Here is a 17,553-nt window from a genome sequence, read left to right as displayed (position 1 = left end):
GTATAGTCCCCCCCCATCCAGTCACACCCCTCAATTGTAGGTTATCCTAAGGTCTCCCTCAATTAGCCACTCTGGTTCTGTGAGCTTGCCTGGGAAAGAGGCCAGGGAGATGAAAATGAAACAACAGGGTCACTAGGTAGCCGGAACACTGGGCAATGGGGCCTCCTGTGTTATGGAGCGAGCACAGGTGAGTGAAATGCTGGGTAGAAAGGTGCCCTCTTCTTTTCCCAGCGCTGCTGGTAATTACTACCAGCCCAGCAAAGGCAACCTGTGCCACAGTTCACAAAGTGACTCCTCTATTGTCCTTGGAATTGTCCTGGGTACCAGAAAGCCTGGTTTGTTTGTTTTTTTTAAATAAAGCCATTTCTTTAGTTTTAATTTATTTATTTATGGCTGTGTTGGGTCTTCGTTTCTGTGCAAAGGCTTTCTCCAGTTGTGGCAAGCGGGGGCCACTCTTCATCGCGGTGCGCAGGCCTCTCACCATCGCGGCCTCTCTTGTTGCAGAGCACAGGCTCCAGACGCGCAGGCTCAGTAGTTGTGGCTCACGGGCCCAGTTGCTCCGCGGCATGTGGGATCCTCCCAGACCAGGGCTCGAACCCGTGTCCCCTGCATCGGCAGGCAGATTCCCAACCACTGCGCCACCAGGGAAGCCCCAGAAAGCCTGGTTTGATTGCCCTGGTTTTAATGTAAGACTATACGCCGGCAACAACAGCAAGAACATGAAGAGCAAGAGAGGATGGGGACTTCCTACAAATGCACCTAGCATTCCATTATCTTTCTTCAGTGCAGGAGGCGGGGCATACTCCTCTATCTGTGGGAGAAGGCGAGCTTCATGTCCTACTACTCCGCCATCTTGATTGTTCCTCCCAGGGCGTACTCCTCTAGACCTAAGGTGCAACCCTAGAGTTCTTCAATTTCCCATGGGAATAGGGTTGGTCAGGGAAGGAAGACAGACATTCTCATATTTCCAGGGGCTGTGGCTGTTTAATCTGAGTAACGAATGTGACCTCATTGGTATTCCAAGCTTGTTAAATGGTACACATCAGTTACGCATTTAGAAAGTAAGAAAAAGTTGTTAAAGCAAACAGCTATGAGAGGAAAGCAAAAACCCTACGCTTTCCTTCCTCATCCGTAAAATTGGAATAACAGCACCGACATCATAGTTATAAATGAGGTAATGGACATAAAGTGCTTTGCTCAGAGCTTGGCAAAAAATGGAGCTCAATAAACAAGAGTGTGATTTGTTGTCACCATGACAGCTGTCATGGTGGCAGTTATTCCATTAAAGGAAAAACAAGAGATTTACCAAGACGATAAAAAAAAAATACACTTAGAAAATAAAAGAATAGATGATCAAGGATAGGGTTAACTTTCAGTGAGTCTGTATGTTTAACTCCAGGGATGCCTAGAAGTTTGGTCCCCTTGGTCAAGATTGGGATGAAATGTACTAGCTTTATAAAGTGCTGTTTAAAGCCCTTGGAGGCACTCTGTACTAGCTTGTCTACAATGTTTATTGAAAAGGTATAGATTGATGGTTTGCACTGATGGTATGCAGCCTAATTTCATCTGTATGACCATTGGGTATCAAAGATTCTCAGTAAACATGTGCCTTGGCTCCCCTGAGACCAAGGTTATCTTGCATGTATCTCGACTGTTCACAATTAGAAGAAAAAGCATGCCCTGTGTGACTAAAAATGGCCTTAGGAGCCATCTTTCTCCGGCTGCACCATACCTTTAGCCATTATTAAAGCCTTATGAGAGTCTCATAGGTCCTTTCAATTAGCTAATGTTGAGTAGTGCCTACTTTGATGATTCATAACTAGTTTGAGGATATCATGAGATTTAAAAATTTCAGAAATTCTTCAGAATGTAAATTAAGGACTATTTCTGGTCCTTATTTAGAAGGACTTGATTCTGTAAGAAACTCATAAGCAAGTATCCTTTACCATACCTTATATGTTTACTAACTTCAGTTTTGATCAAATGTATGCTGATAGTCTATCATCATGAGAATTTTAATAATAGATCACAAAGAAGCTCTTAAGAAGGACAGATTAAGAAATGAAAATCATACACATGACAGATATATATGTTCAGCGAATCATGAATGAGTAGCTACAACAAAATATACTAAATAAATTATTTTCCATTGATACTTGGGTTATTTGATAGTTCAGGTAGCTATTCAATATTTGACATAATCACTGTGGATATTAAGGACAGTAAGACATTATTTATGCAGAAGTCACTCAAATAAATCCAGTCTCATAAACTTAGAAACAAAAGATGACCAAGGTCATGCATTATAACTTATCTTATGTTTTACCTACAGGGGAGCCTCAGCTCCCTTAGACTAATCAAGGATCAATTTACTCAACCCTCATCCACGAGCCTGGCTATAAGACTTGAAAGCCTCATTGCACATTAGAGAAGTAGAAGTAGAAGGGACTAGGGGTGGGCTGAACTGGATCAACACACTGACAGCAACAAGAAGTGAAAGCTGATGAATCTGAAGACAAGAGGACAGACAGACAGAAGGCTCTTTGAGGGTTATTTAGAGTAGGTCCTAACCCTGCTCACACTAACAGCTCCCAAAGCTGGGATTATGTTTATGATGGTGAACCTGAGTCACCAAGAAAGGACCACATGATGTTCACGATATTGTTTAAGAAGGCAGTAAGGTATATGATCTATTTTAGAACTATTTCCATAAAAATAGTTTTTAAAAAGTTTTTTTAACAATTTAAAAAGGTGAGCATGAGCAATCTGCAAAATGTATTTATTCAAATGGAAAGTTTATTCCTAGACAGTGTTGTGTAAATGTTGGTGTGCCACAGACTGAAACTATAATGAGTCCACATGCTAACCAGGAAGCTATGTTTCTTTTCTGAATAAATCTCTAATATCTTGTTTAGTTGTGAATTTCTCATAAAAGACTGCATAAGATGCTAAGCTATCCACTTACTTGAGCCTTCTGTTAGTCATATGAAAACTGCCTTTTGAGGCTATCTTGTTGAAGTCTGAGAAAGCCAATATCCGTTCACCACTTTCACTAGCCCTTTATTGAAACAAATGAAACTGCAGGCAAAGAGAAGAGTATGGTAGGGTGAAAAGGTCCCGAATTTGTAGTCAGGTATGCGGATTCCTGTCCAGCTCTGGCACTAACCTGGCTGCATGATTCTGCATTTGTTGCTTAATTTATCTGGGCCTGTCTCCTAATTTGTGAACCTAAGATGTTGTATATATATGATTTCTTAGGTCCTTTGAGTTGTGACCGTGAAGTTTTATACTTGGAAAGATTTTTGTTACGTGGGAGTAGTGTATCACATCCAAATTCTTTGGGTATATGAATACACTATTTTTTAGCCAAGCAACCACCATCCCCCAAACCAACAACAACAACAAAAAACAAACAAGAAGCAAAAATCAACAAGGAGCACACCAAATCCTGCGCTCAGATTTATATACTATAAAAGAAAATCTTACGAAGTGTCATACTCATAATTCTTTGTTTTCTTGCTTCTAAGCCATTTTGATACCATCATTTACTCAGTTGTGCATGCATACGATGCCTTCAAGGTTTTTTTCTGCTGAAATGGGTATTAAATAGGCATTTCTTATCACAGACTGACGGATATAACTTTCCCTAGAAAAACAAAGTCTCGCTAGAATTCTAAAGTGACATTTCACCTCCTAAAAACCAATATTATGCAAAATAAAAAGATCCTATTTGGATTATCTTCCTATTAGTTAGGGAGGTGGAAAAACCAGATTATTTCCCAATTGTATTTCACCACTGTAACCTATTTGTGGAAATTAAAGGTTAATTTTTTCATAGCAGGTAGGTTTATAATTCAGAATTTGTTGTACAGTGGTGCTCATGTGCCCAAACAGGTTGTCACAAACTTATAGCTTAGTTAGAATGGCATGTAGTATATGTATTCACAGGAACTAGGAAGCTGAAACCCACTCAAGGACTGAGATATTTGAAAAATAATGTGAAGTTACAGGACTGAGCTAGTGAGAGTGGGGAGTCTCAGGGTTTGAGAGAAGAAGTAATTAATATCTTTAATATCCTGAACCTGCTTCTTAAGGACAATGTAGTGGTTATGATCACTACCTAAGACTTTAAAAAAAGATATCTTTGTGCTACCGGAGGTATGTAATGAAACGCCAGATGATAACAGGCAGGTTTCCTGGAATAAGTGTGGAGAAAATGCCAGAAATGGATTTCTATAAGAGAGAAGACAAAACAGGTAACGTACGTCTATAAAGTCAATATTTTTTAAAAACAAAACAAATATGGTTCCCCCCTGCCGAGTGAGTCTTGCTAACTCAATATGGTTTTCTTAAAAGCCAAATTTTACATCAAATATTCAGATGTCTCTTGTCTAACGATTTTACGCTTTGTAAAGAATAACGAGATACAGAGAAAAGATCTAATAGATTCTCCCACAAAGGAAGGTAAAAGGCCAAATTTTCTTTGAAGGAGTTTTACAATTCATAATGCCTTATCAAACAGAATTCTTCATGAAATAAGGATGACAGCAATCAAGTTACTAGCAATTGCTAGTAATTGCAATAATTGGTTTAAATGTATGGTATGGTACTCTAACACATGATATTTATAGACTAGGGGCTGTGCCTTACCCACAGGAAACAAACAAATATGGAATTAGAAAATGGTCTAATTTGCACAAAATTAAGCACACAATCAGGTGGAATCATGAAAATACGGGAATTCCGAAGATAGGTATTTCTCCTATCACTAGGGCCTCAACTATTATCAACAAGAATATCATTAGTCTTAGAGTTTATAGTTGTCACAGCCATAAAACTTTGTTTTTAGCTTATGGATCTGATTTACACTGATTACAGTTCTGTCCCATATGGAAGAAAATGGAAACAACTATAACAATCACCATTTAATGGGGGGAAAGGCATGTAGAGAGACTCAGCAAATATGAAATATAGTTTTAAATACATAACTCTATGTTATAATGAATGCTTCACAATCTGTCAACATAGACAGTATGGTATTATCTATGTGACAGTTAGCTGTAATCTAGATGTTAGGAGTGAATAACTGTCCTAATAGAACACATACTACATTTAATCAAAAAGCCACATTTCAGAGGTGGTTGTTCAGACAGCACTCAAAGATAGTATTCAGCTATCTTTCTCTTCTGTGCACAAACAGCAGAGCATGATGGATTTCAGAAATGGAGTCTCATTGACAAATTAGTGCCTTTGTTAATTAGCACATGGATTTCAGAAATGACTTTTCGCTGGTGAAATCAATGTTATTTACATGTGAATTTGCTCTAGAAATGATAGAATTCAAACTTTCGCTTGCTCTGTCTGAAGGGGAGGTACTACATACCAGGAGTGCTCTCTTTTCCTCCCCTTCTCTCATAGTGGCTCCTCAGGGACCCCTTTAGAAAACCTGGCGCTTCACTGAGCAACACTGGAAACCACTGATCCATCTCAATCCCTTCATTTTACTGAAAACTGAAATCCAGAGGTTAAGTGACTTATCCAAGGACACAGCTGCTTGATTATAGGACCAGGACTACACCTTGGTTTCCAGAACCATAATGGAAGAAAATTTCACATACTGCGGTATGGGAAAGTCATTCTGGCTTATATATGATTTAACTCGAACTTTATGCTAACTAAAACAGCCTGTTTGTGGCCTATCAAACATGCATTGTACATCTGCCTTAATCCTTAAAGAAAAGGGTGCATTGGCCAGAAGTAAAAAATGTCCATGTTAAAAACAAAGATGAAATGCCTCCCTTCCTGGGTCACCAATGCTGGTATGCCTTCAATGATAAGACTCCCTTCCCAGGTGCGAAGGCCATACTGAGTCCCTGTGTATATGCTGATTTGTTGTGGCTGTTGTTTTGAAATCTTGAAGGAATGGATCCCTGACTTCTTTGATGTTCTTTGTTCTGACAAGATATAAAACTGTGCTGAAAACCATGCTTCTCCAGACTAGTTCCTCAGAGTTATCTGAGCTGCTGTCTACTGGGCTATAGTTCTTAGTTTGGCTCAAATAAAACTTCTTTCTATTCCTATCATAGATCAGTTTATTGATTATTTCTGTTGACAGCCATATACATTTGTCCCTTGGTAGCCATGGGGGATTCATTCCAGGACCCCCTATGGATACCAAATTCTGCAGATGCTCAAGTCCCTTATGTGAAACGGCATAGTATTTGCATATAACCTATGCACATCCTCTCATATACTATAAATCATCTCTACATTACTTATAATAACTAATACAATGTAAGTGATACATAAATAGTTGGAAACACAATGTAAATTCTATGTAAATAGTTGCTGGCATGCAGCAAATTCAAGTTTCACTTTTTTGAACTTTCTGGAATTTTTACTTTTTTCCAATATTTTTGATCCATGGTTAGTTGAATCCATGGATGTGGAACCCGTGGATACCTGCAGACACAGAGGGCCAACTCTAGTGCTCTCCTTTAGACTTGAATTACTTCTATGAAAATCATAATATGTTAATTATGGCTTATCTCTAAAGATTTCCTTCCCTTTATTCTAAATCAGTGGTTTTCAATCTTGGGAGACATTGCACCCCAGGGAACATTTGGCAGTGTCTGGATACATTTTTGATTCTCACAACTTGGGGGGGTAGGTGCCACTGGCATGTAGTGGGGAGAGGCCCCACGACAAAGACTTACCTGGCCCCAAATGTCAATAGTCACTCCTACATGTATGCCCCAAAGAACTGAGAACAGATACTCAAAAACTTGTACATCGAGGTTCACAGTAGCACTACTTAGAATAGCCAAAGGGTGGAAACAACACAAATGTCCACCAACTGATGAATGACTAATCACATTGTAGTATATTCATACAATGGGATATTATTCAGCCATAAAAAGGAATAAGGTACTTATACAACACGGATAAACCTAAAAACCATTATGCTAAGTGAAAAAAGCCAGACACAACAAAAGGGCACATATTGTATTATTCCATTTAAATGAAATATCTAGGATAGGTAAATCCATAGAGCTAGAAGTCAGATCACAGGTTGCCAGGGCCTGGGAAGGGAGAAATAGAGACTGACTGTTTAATGGGTAGAGGGTCTCCCTTGGAGGTGATGGAAATGTTTTGGTACAAGATAGTTGTACAACATTGTGACTGTACAAATGCCACTAAACTGTACACTTTAAAATGGTCAATTCTATGTTATGTGAATTGTTTTGCCTACATTATGTGTTTTGCCTCAATTTTGAAAAAAAATGTCAGTAGTGCTAAGGTTGAGAAACCATTCTAAACTTACGTACCAAAGTTATTTTCTTCTTGAATAGGTAAAAGGCAGAGAGGATTGCATCAAAGACAAAAAGCATCAAGCACTATAATGAGTTTAAAAAAAAAAAAAAAAAGCAGCCTGACCCTTAAAGAGTAAGCTCATTTTTTTTCTGATGGGAAAACTTGCCAGGAAAAAATAATGGCTGTTGTCAGCCCCAAACAGATTTGTTTTACTGTTATAAAATTATGAAGCTAGACAAGGGTTTACGATAAATTGGTGACATCATCTGAACTGCAGAGGCATGAATATGCTACCATAATAGAGAGACTCTCAGATTTAATATAGGCCAGAAAATGAAATAATTGTCTTTAAATGTGTGCCTTCACTTGAACTGTAAACCTGGGAGCTGTCAAATAAAATTAGGCACTACATTACGAGACAGTCACTTTACAAGGCTTGTCAGTTTGAACACTCATTCCCTGTTTGAAAACATGGAGCTGTATGCTCAGAATGAAAGTTTAGGATTGGCCTCAACTGAACAGTAGTTTAGCAGTGACTCAAAGAGCTTAGAAATTTACTGTGGTAGCTATAAACCATCTTTCCTTCCATTAAGTCTTAGTAAGTGGAGGGGACATGTTTGGGTTCTTTGAACTAAAGGAGCCAAGTATGTCCAGTGACCCAAAGGAATGATGCTGCTATGTTTTAATAATAATAAAAAAAGAGTGTAACTGGTAGCACTGTCTCTGTTTCTCTACAGCACAACAATATGTTCATGTATACTAGGACATCAAGGGCATGTTACCATTAAGCATGGAAAATGAAGATGGAAACTGACTTTGCAGATTAAGAATTTATAGACCTAGGGTTACCTCCTAGGCTAGGTAAAAGCTATCTCCAAAGATTAAATACTGAAAGAGGAGAAACAGAAAAAATGCTAAGGTATCTTTATATTTTTATGTTAATTATTCTTCACAAATAAGACCTGTCTGCCTACTATCATTCAGCTATTCCAGATATTGTTTTCTATACAACAAAGCAAAATTAATCAGTTTGAAGATTCATGGCTAAATATTATTCCTATTTTGTAAAAGACAAGTAGGAACATCTTGTGGTTTGCTATTATTGAGGAAACATGATGAATTTCTTCCAGAAGCTTTGTTATTAAGGTAAAGACAGTGAAATTAGCCATCATAACTGCATATTAGAGTAATAAATACCATAAATTGCTGCTATAGCACTTAAAATATGCAGTAAGAGAAGTGTGTTCTGACAGAAAAAAATGAGATGGAAAATAGGTGTGATTCAAAGTCAAATTCTACTCAAACATTGTAACAAAAACAACCCCCAAATTTTTCAGCAAGACAACTCCCAAGAAATTGCTTTGTGGAATACTGAGACTTTTGTCATTTTATCGTGAATGTACCAGTTATTCAGGGGGGTAGGGGGAGGGGCGGGGATGAAAAGGTAGGATAAAGTTTTACTTTCCATCTGAAGATGATTACGGATAAATACTCTCTAGTATTATGTACATAATATTTGGTAAGCCTATATATACATATTTGCAAAATCCTTACATTCTCTTCTTTGTGAAAACGTTAATTCTCTACTAAAATCTTACACATAATTTTATTTATACATGCTGTTGTTTTTTTGTAACAGCATCTCCCCTTGTTGTCTACATGCTGTTCTGGTATTCCATGCTGTATTTTATTCTTTGTGTTATGAAGAACCACAAATATAAAAACCTATCAATCAAGAAGGGTGACTTTCACCACAGAAGTGGTGTCTTACGCCCCTTACTTTGGGCACCTCCCACTGTGGGCAGTGTACAGCAAGCTTCTGAGTTGAATTATCTTGTTATCTAGCTTGATGACTGCCAATCACTGCTGCTGCCTTTGAATTACTGCAGCCATGGACCACCGCTGCTCAGAGGATTTTGATATTTGAGGCACTCCACTATCTGACACACGTGTTTTTAGCTGTTACCATAAATGTTGATGAACACTGAGCCATTTCTCTTTTCCTATCTGCTCACTTCCCCATGCTGTGAGAAACATGAATATCATCGTAGTTCTAAGAAAATATTTTCTTCCATACCTTTCACAGCATCAGATAGCTCCTAAGTTTTTAATCAACTTTATACACTGCTGATGACTAGGGTGTTCAGAATACAATTTGTTGGAAGAAAATAAAAACTGGATATGACATAAGGAGACCTAGGTTTGTCTTCTGACTCTTCATTTATAAACTGTGGACTTTAGATAAGACTCTCATGACCCTCAGTTTTATAATACATAAAATGAAGATAATAATCCCTATTTACATTATAGGGTTCTCTTACAACTCAAATAAGATAATGAAGGAGAAATATGTACGAGTTATGAAATGCTCTACAGATACTTGTTAATATCAAAATAATTATATATTCATAAAAGTCCTAAATACTAAATTCTAGCTAAATACTAAATCCCTATATACTAAATGGGATTTCAATGCCACATACAATGGACACAATTTGTAAGAATTTGTTTATGAATTTTTTCATATCACATAAATAAAAGAATGAGTCCTTTAACACATCTTTATAAATAATTTCTTCATCCAGTATCAAAGAATACTAAAAGAAATTCACCTCAATTTCATTTTAATTTTTCATCTATACTGTATGGTTTCCCAGCTGTGTTCTTTGTTTTCATGGCTCCTTAATTAATGAGGCTAGTGCCATGTCTTTGTGATATTTTCCCCTGCTGTCCCTTTGTATGACACATTGAGCTATGTTTGTGAGAATCTTTGCCAAATCCACTAAAAACTCCATTGTACACTGCCAGAAAAGGAAAAAAAGAGCCCACAGAAGCACCTCTTTTTTCACTAAGCATCCTTTTTTTCAGCAATTAACAAGTATAATCAGACAAACTAAGTAAAGCTTAGAGTGTAAAGGATAGATTCTTTGAGATTCAGGATTCTAAGGATGTTTTTAAAGTGCTTAACACAGTCAAAGTGCTGCTATTACAGGCTTCCATGTGTTTGTAAAAGTAGTATTTCTTTTGAAGCACTTCCCTTATCTCATCTCCAGGTTGGAAACATGCCCATCTTTGCAGATTACAGTACCATGCCCTGTCCTTTAGCAAGAACTCTATTAATTACCTGACCATTTAAACAAATACTTGGTGGGGCGCCTTTTAAAGCAAGCACCGAATGATCTCCCTGCTAATAACCTGATGACCATTCTGAAAAGGAAGAATGAAAACAAGAAGGAATGTGTTGCCCTGTCTCAGCGCAGCTTTCTTCGCCATATGGCCATGATGAAATCCAATCATCACAACATTCTCCAAATTCACTTGAAGCTTGGAGAAAGTGAGGATCAAACCATGATGAGTCACTCTGGAAGGTTCTGTTGACAGCTGACTTGGAGTTAGGATGTGGTATGGATTAGTCCCAGAACTTTGACCAGTTTTTTTTATTTAGTCATTTTTTAAAAATTTCTAAACCATCAGAGATTGGTATCTTTTGTGAAGGTTGGGAAAGAACCAGAATACCCAGGGAAGCACTGGAGAAAACACACAAAAGCTGGCTCATCAAGGTTCACGAAGATATTTTCTATCTATAATCCTTGGGGCTGCCTACCAGGGCCCATACTGACATGGGGCGAGAAAGATGCCTAGAGCATAAACATAAGGAAGCACTCTCTGTCACTTGCACAACCCTAGTCCCAGCCCTGCTGCCTACAGAGGCATCTGATCAAATAACTTCATTTTAACTACTGAAAGACATAACCAATGAAGATATACTTATTCAGTAAGGACAGCAATGAGCATACCACTGCACTCTTCCATTATACTTCAGAGTTCTCAACATGCTTTCATATATATTATCACATTATGACAACCACAGTCTCCTGAGGCTAATAGTGCAGAATGTTATTAATCCCACCTCAGAGATGAACAAACAAGTTTAGGGGAACGGTAGGATTTGATCAAGATAGTAGAGGTAGAACTTGAATTCAGGTCTTTGACCTATGTCCAGTACTCTTCTCATTATACTTACCCAACACCAAGTCTTCCTCTGAGGTCCTTTATAGCATCAGATTTTTATGGTCTACATTGATTAGAATTATTTATGAAGTCACTGCAGTGGCTGGTTATTAATAACTTAACAAAGAAATGACCTTAAATTTGTCTACTGTTCACTGCCCATATAATAGCCTTATGAGAAAAGAAAAATAAAAAGGATTCATCTAATGCTTCTTAATGCCAGGCTTAAACATTTTAGGGGCAACCAAAGCCATTTATAAGTCAAGCTCACAGATGAATTTTTTACTACTATCATTGGTTGCATAGTACCATCATATTTTTGTTTATGTTATTATCAGCAAGGCTCAGAAACCATTAGCAGCATATGGGTTACTTTGCTAAGAGTTGTAAAGAAGCTGGGATTAGGGCAGGTTTATATAATATCATGTTTGAGCCTTCTCTCCCTGTACTGGAAGATGTCCAGAAAAGAGCAGGGGGAAAAAAAGACCCTTTCCAGTGAGCAACGTGTGATCTGTTGTCTTTTTCTGCACAGCCCTGCTTCAAACGAAACCTTTCTAACACTAACCAGAAATACGATTTAGGTGCCCACAAAAAAACAGACAAACAAACAAACCAAAAAAACCCAAATACAAGCCTTGAGTTGCAAATCTAATTTCCTGGATATAGTGGATTAATGTGGAGAGAATCTAAGTTATTTAAAAGTAAAGAGAAACTTACTTCTCCCCATGTTTTCTTGTGGTCTCTGGTAGGTCCTTGGATGATGATTCACTGTAAAAAACACAGCACACACACAGTCAGATTCATGTTCCATTAAAACTTATGTTGTCAACATGAGCATTTCATTTCAGTGCATTCCAATCTTGCCCCCTTACCTAAATAAAACAGATATCTAACCTCAGAGGACAGAAACACAGTATTCTGGAAGCATGGGCTCTACATCAGCTTACTATGACCTTGTTTATCTGGCATTAGTTTCTGCCCTTGCCAAATAAAAGTCATCAAATTGGTCACATAGCTTATCTCTTAGGAAGGCAGTGATATCAACAAAAAATGGTGGACAAAAATGCCAAAAGGCCCAATTTTAATAACAAGGCTAGCATGTTATTAGTTTGCCTATCCCTGGTTTCTCTTCAATGTCACTCTGTGACAAATCCAATACCATTTATAGTGTAACATTTTCCTGAATGGTGTCAAACAGCAGTACCTCTAATCAAATTATCCCTGCAGCAAAGCAGCCCACAGAGTTACTACCAATAAACAGTATGAATCAATAACTATGAGCTACTGACAACAGAAACTCTGGAGGAAAAAAATACATATTGCAAATGCAGGTGTGCATGGAGGAGCAGCAATTCTGTTTCTTTATGAAAATACATACACCGAAGCTAATTTATACTATAATGCTTTATTTTCTCACAGGCTTTAATCACAGAACTACCACACATCTATTGTTCACCTGCCACATTCCCAGTATGGAGCTAAGCACCAGAGAGGCAAAATTATAAGACATAATTTATCACTACGTTAAGGAATATATAATCCACTTGAAGTCAAGCATATAGAGGAGAGTGATGTCATCAAGATGGTCACATAGATCATTCCCAACTTCAGTCCCCCTCACAAGAAGACCACCTAGCAACTATGCATAAAGAAGACTCCATTGTGAAGATGTTAGAACCTGAGGGTAAGGCTGAAGCACCCTGCTGGACAACAGAGACTGAGAAGGAGCACATTAGAAGGGTGAGAGGACTGGATATACCCTGACCACATCACCCTCCTACCTGTGGGGAGAAGTGGGAATATGGATTCCATAATGGGAAAAGAGAGCCCGAGGTGGACATCCAGCTCCCCCAGCATATGGGACACTTCCCAGGAGGCCCACTCAGGTCTTCCCTCATGGAGATCACCAGAGGAATCTGCTGGGCTTGACTACTGGGGATCAGAGAGAGATGGAGAAGGGGGGCGGGGCTTACAGCAAACAGTGCTCAGGCCCTGGCAAGTGGCATTCCTGCTCATATCAGTGCCTGAGCAAAGATCCCAGCCAGCAACTCTGGCCATCTGCAGAGCTGAGCCAGCGGCCCCTTCTGGCTAGGGAGCTCAGTTGGTAGTTCCACCTGATTTGGACCCACAATCAATGGGCCAGACTGGAAATGAAGCCTGTTCTACCATCCAGCCTATGAAGGCAAGCAAATACTCAGCCTCGCCCAAGTGCTGAGCATAGCCTCCATTCTCTCCTTCCAGGAAGCCTGGCCAGGGAACTAGAGCAGCCACAAGCCCATCGTGTAGCCCCACTTGATCAGGCAGCCAAGCCAGCAGCCCTGACCAACTGCTGAGCATAGCCACTGGCCCTGCAAAACCAGAGAGCTGGAACAGTGACCCTGGGCGACAAGGGAACCCAGCCTATGGGACTGCTAGAGAGGGAGAGCCCAGCCTACAATCCCACTCAGCCATGGATCCTAGCCTTACAACCCTGATAAGCAGAGGAGCCCAGTCTACGGCCCTGCCCAATTGCTGAACACAGTCTTCGGCCTTGCCCAGGCAGGAAGCCCAGCCAGTAATCCTGTCCAACCAAGAAGCATAGCCTGTGATCCCACCCAACAAGGAAGCTCAGCCTAGCAGCAGAGCACAGTCTACTGATCAGGAACACCAGAATGCAGCCCTGCTCAACTTCAGGGCACAGTCTGCGGCCCCACCTAATCGCAGAGCACAGCCTGAGGCCACGTCGAACCAATACGTCCTGCCTGGGGCCCTACTTAAACATAAAATCCAGCCAGCGGTACCACTTGGTGGTGGAGCACAGTCTGAGACTCCCCACAACCAGGGGTGATTGCTAAACCCAACCCACAGCCCTGCTCAATCATGGAATCCAACCAGTGGCACCACCCTACCAGTGAACACAGCCTGGGACTTTACCCAACTGGAGGTGATTGCAGAAGCCAGCTAGTGGCCCCATCTGACTGCTGAGCAAAACCAGTAGCCCCACCCAAACAGGGAGATGGTCACCCAGTGGTCCTGCTTGAACATGGAGCCCAGCCAATAGGCCTACCCAACTGTGGAGCCCAGCCACTGGCATCCCCCCAACCTCAGAGCACAAGCAATTGCCTCATCCAACTAGAGACCCCAACAGCAAGCCCTGCTGACTGTGAAGGCTACCAGCTGACCTGTCCAGTAGCCTCAAGCTATCATGACTGGTGAAGGTCTTTCCCTACAGAAGTGAACCTGTAAAGTCTGGAGGAGGAGACTGTTTAAACAACACAAGGAATCAAGGATCACGAAGAAAAGAAGTAAACATAACATAACACCACCAAAAGAAACTAATAAAGCTCCAATAACTGACCCTAAAGTAACAGAGGTCTATAAGCTGTCTGAGAAAGAATTCAGAATAATCCTCTTAAAGAACTTCAGTGAACTACAAGAACACATAGACATCTAAAGAAAATTAGGAAAACAGTACACAAACAAAACAAAAAGTTCAAGAAAGAAATGGAAACTATCAAAAAAAAAAACAAACCAGAAATCTTAGAGCTGAAGAATACAATGGCTGAAGAATTCAATAGAACAAAATGGCAATACCTGTCAAAAATTACTTTAAACATAAATGGATTAAATTCTCCAATCAAAAGACAGAATGGCTGAATGGATAAAAAACAAGATCCCAATGATATGCTGTCTACAAAAGACTCAACTTTAGTTTAAAGGACACATATAGGATGAAGTGATAGATATTCCAAGCAAGTGGTAACCGAAAGAAAGCAGAGATAGCTATACTAATATCAGACAAGGTAGACTTTAAGCTAAATATAGTCATGAGAGACAAAGAAGGTCATTATATAATGAAAATGGGGTCAATTCATCAAGAAGATATAACAATTGTAAATCTTTTTGCATCCAACACTGGAGCACCTAAATATATAAAGCAAATACTAATACAAATAAAACGAGAAACAGCAATACAATAACACCTGTTGACTTTAATATCCCACTCTCAGCAATGGATAGATCATCCAGACAGAGAATCAATCAGGAAACAGTGGATTTCAATAACACTATAGACTAAATGGATCAAACAGACATATATAGAACATTCCATCCAACAGCAACAGAATACACATTCTTCTCAAGCACAGAGAAAATTTTTCTAGGATTGATCATATGGTAGGCCACAAAATAAGTCTCAACAAATTCAAGAAGACAGAAATTTTATCAAGCATCTTTTACAAACACTATGTTATGAAGGCAGAAATCAATAACTGGAGGAAAGCCAGAAAAATTTCAAATACATGGAAATTAAACAACACACTCCTGACCAACCAATGGACCAAAGAAGAAATCAAAAGGTAAATAAAACAAGTTTTGAGACCTACAAAAATAGAGAAAACCTTCAAGATGGCAGAAGAGTAAGACGTGGAGATCCCCTTCCTCCCCACAAATACATCAGAAATACATCTACACGTGGAACAACTCCTACAGAACACCTACTGAACGCTGGCAGAAGACCTCAGACCTCCCAAAAGGCAAGAAACTCCCCACATACCCGGGTAGGGCAAAAGAAAAAAGAAAAAACAGAGACAAAACAATAGGGACAGGACCTGCACCAGTGGGAGGGAGCTATGAAGGAGGAAGGGTTTCCACACACTAGGAAGCCCCTTCACTGGCGGAGACGGGGGATGGCGGGAAGGGGGGGGAGGAGCTTCGGAGCCACGGAGAAGAGCACAGCCACAGGGGTGCGGAGGGCAAAGCAGAGAAGTTCCCACACAGAGGAGCGGTGCCGACCAGCACTCACCAGCCCGAGAGGGTTGTCTGCTCACCTGCCGGGGCGGGCGGGGGCTGGGAGCTGAGGCTCCGGCTTCGGAGGTCGGGCCCCAGGGAGAGGACTGGGGTTGGCGGCGTGAACACAGCCTGAAAGGGGCTAGAGTGCCACAGCTAGCTGGGAGGGAGTCCGGGAAAAGGTCTGGAGCTGCCGAACAGGCAAGAGACTTTTTCTTGCCTCTTTGTTTCCTGGTGCGTGAGGAGAGGGGATTCAGAGCGCCACCTAAACGAGCTCCAGAGACGGGTGCGAGCCGCAGCTATCAGTGTGGACCCCAGAAACGGGCATGACATGCTAAGGCTGCTGCTGCCGCCACCAAGAAGCCTGTGTGCAAGCACAGCTCACGCTCCACACTGCCCTTCCCGGGAGCCTGTGCAGCCTGCGACTGCCAGGGTCCCGTGATCCAGGGACAACTTCCCCGGGAGAACACACGGCGCGCCTCAGGCTAGTGCAATGTCTTGCCGGCCTCTGCTGCTCCATACCCCTCCCTCCCCCAGGCCTGAGTGAGCCCGAGCCCCCGAAGCAGCTGCTCCTTTAACCCAGTCCTGTCTGAGCAGAAGAAAAGATGCCCTCAGGCGACCTACAGGCAGAGGCGGGGCCAAATCCAAAGAAGACCCCCAGGAGCTGTGCAAACAAAGAAGAGAAAGGGAAATCTCTCCCAGCAGCCTCAGAAGCAGCGGATTAAATCTCCACAATCAACTTGATGTACCCTGCAGCTGTGGAATACCTGAATAGACAAGAATCATCACAAATTGAGACGGTGGACGTCAGAAGCAACTATATATATATATTTTTCCTTTTTCTCTTTCTGTGAGTGTGTATGTGTATGCTTCTGTGTGTGACTTTGCCTGCAGAGCTGTGCTCTTACCATCTGTCCTAGGGTTCTTTCTGTCCGTTTCTTTTTTTTTTTTTTAGTATAGTTTCTAGCACTTGTTACCACTGGTGGATTTGTTTTTTTGGTTTGGTTGCTCTCTTTCTTTCTTTCTTTTTTTCTCCCTTTTATTCTGAGCCGTGTGGATGACAGGGTCTTGGTGCTCCGGCTGGGCGTCAGGCCTGTGCCTCTGAGGTGGGAGAGCCAAGTTCAGGACATTGGTCCACCAGAGACCTCCCAGGTGCACGTAATATCAGACGGCGAAAATCTCCCAGAGATCTCCATCTCAACGCCAAGACCCAGCTCCATTCAACGACCAGCAAGCTACAGTGCTGGACACGCTATGCCAAACAACTGTCAAGACAGGAACACAACCCCACCGATTAGTAGAGAGGCTACCTAAAATCATAATAAGGTCACAGACATCCCAAACTACACCACCGGACGTGGACCTGCCCACCAGAAAGACAAGATCCAGCCTCATCCACCAGAACACAGGCACTAGTCCCCTCCACCAGGAAGCCTACACAACCCACTGAACCAACCTTAC

The 17,553-nt window shown here is 40.9% G+C and overlaps 1 protein-coding gene across 2 annotated transcripts in view; it reads right to left on the bottom strand.

Moving 5' to 3' along the window:
* PRRG1 (proline rich and Gla domain 1) overlaps positions 1–17,553 on the bottom strand; it is a 164,795-nt gene that overhangs the window by 73,617 nt on the left and 73,625 nt on the right. For both annotated transcript variants that reach the window (XM_068534000.1, XM_068533999.1), the window contains exon 2: positions 12,043–12,093. In XM_068534000.1, the coding sequence (XP_068390101.1) occupies positions 12,043–12,052 (10 nt within the window). In that variant the 5' untranslated portion in view covers positions 12,053–12,093. The remainder of the gene's footprint in view (positions 1–12,042; positions 12,094–17,553) is intronic.

Source organism: Eschrichtius robustus, chromosome X, assembly GCF_028021215.1.
Source record: "Eschrichtius robustus isolate mEscRob2 chromosome X, mEscRob2.pri, whole genome shotgun sequence".
Taxonomy (NCBI): domain Eukaryota; kingdom Metazoa; phylum Chordata; class Mammalia; order Artiodactyla; family Eschrichtiidae; genus Eschrichtius; species Eschrichtius robustus.
This window is presented reverse-complemented; position numbering and strand designations above follow the sequence as displayed.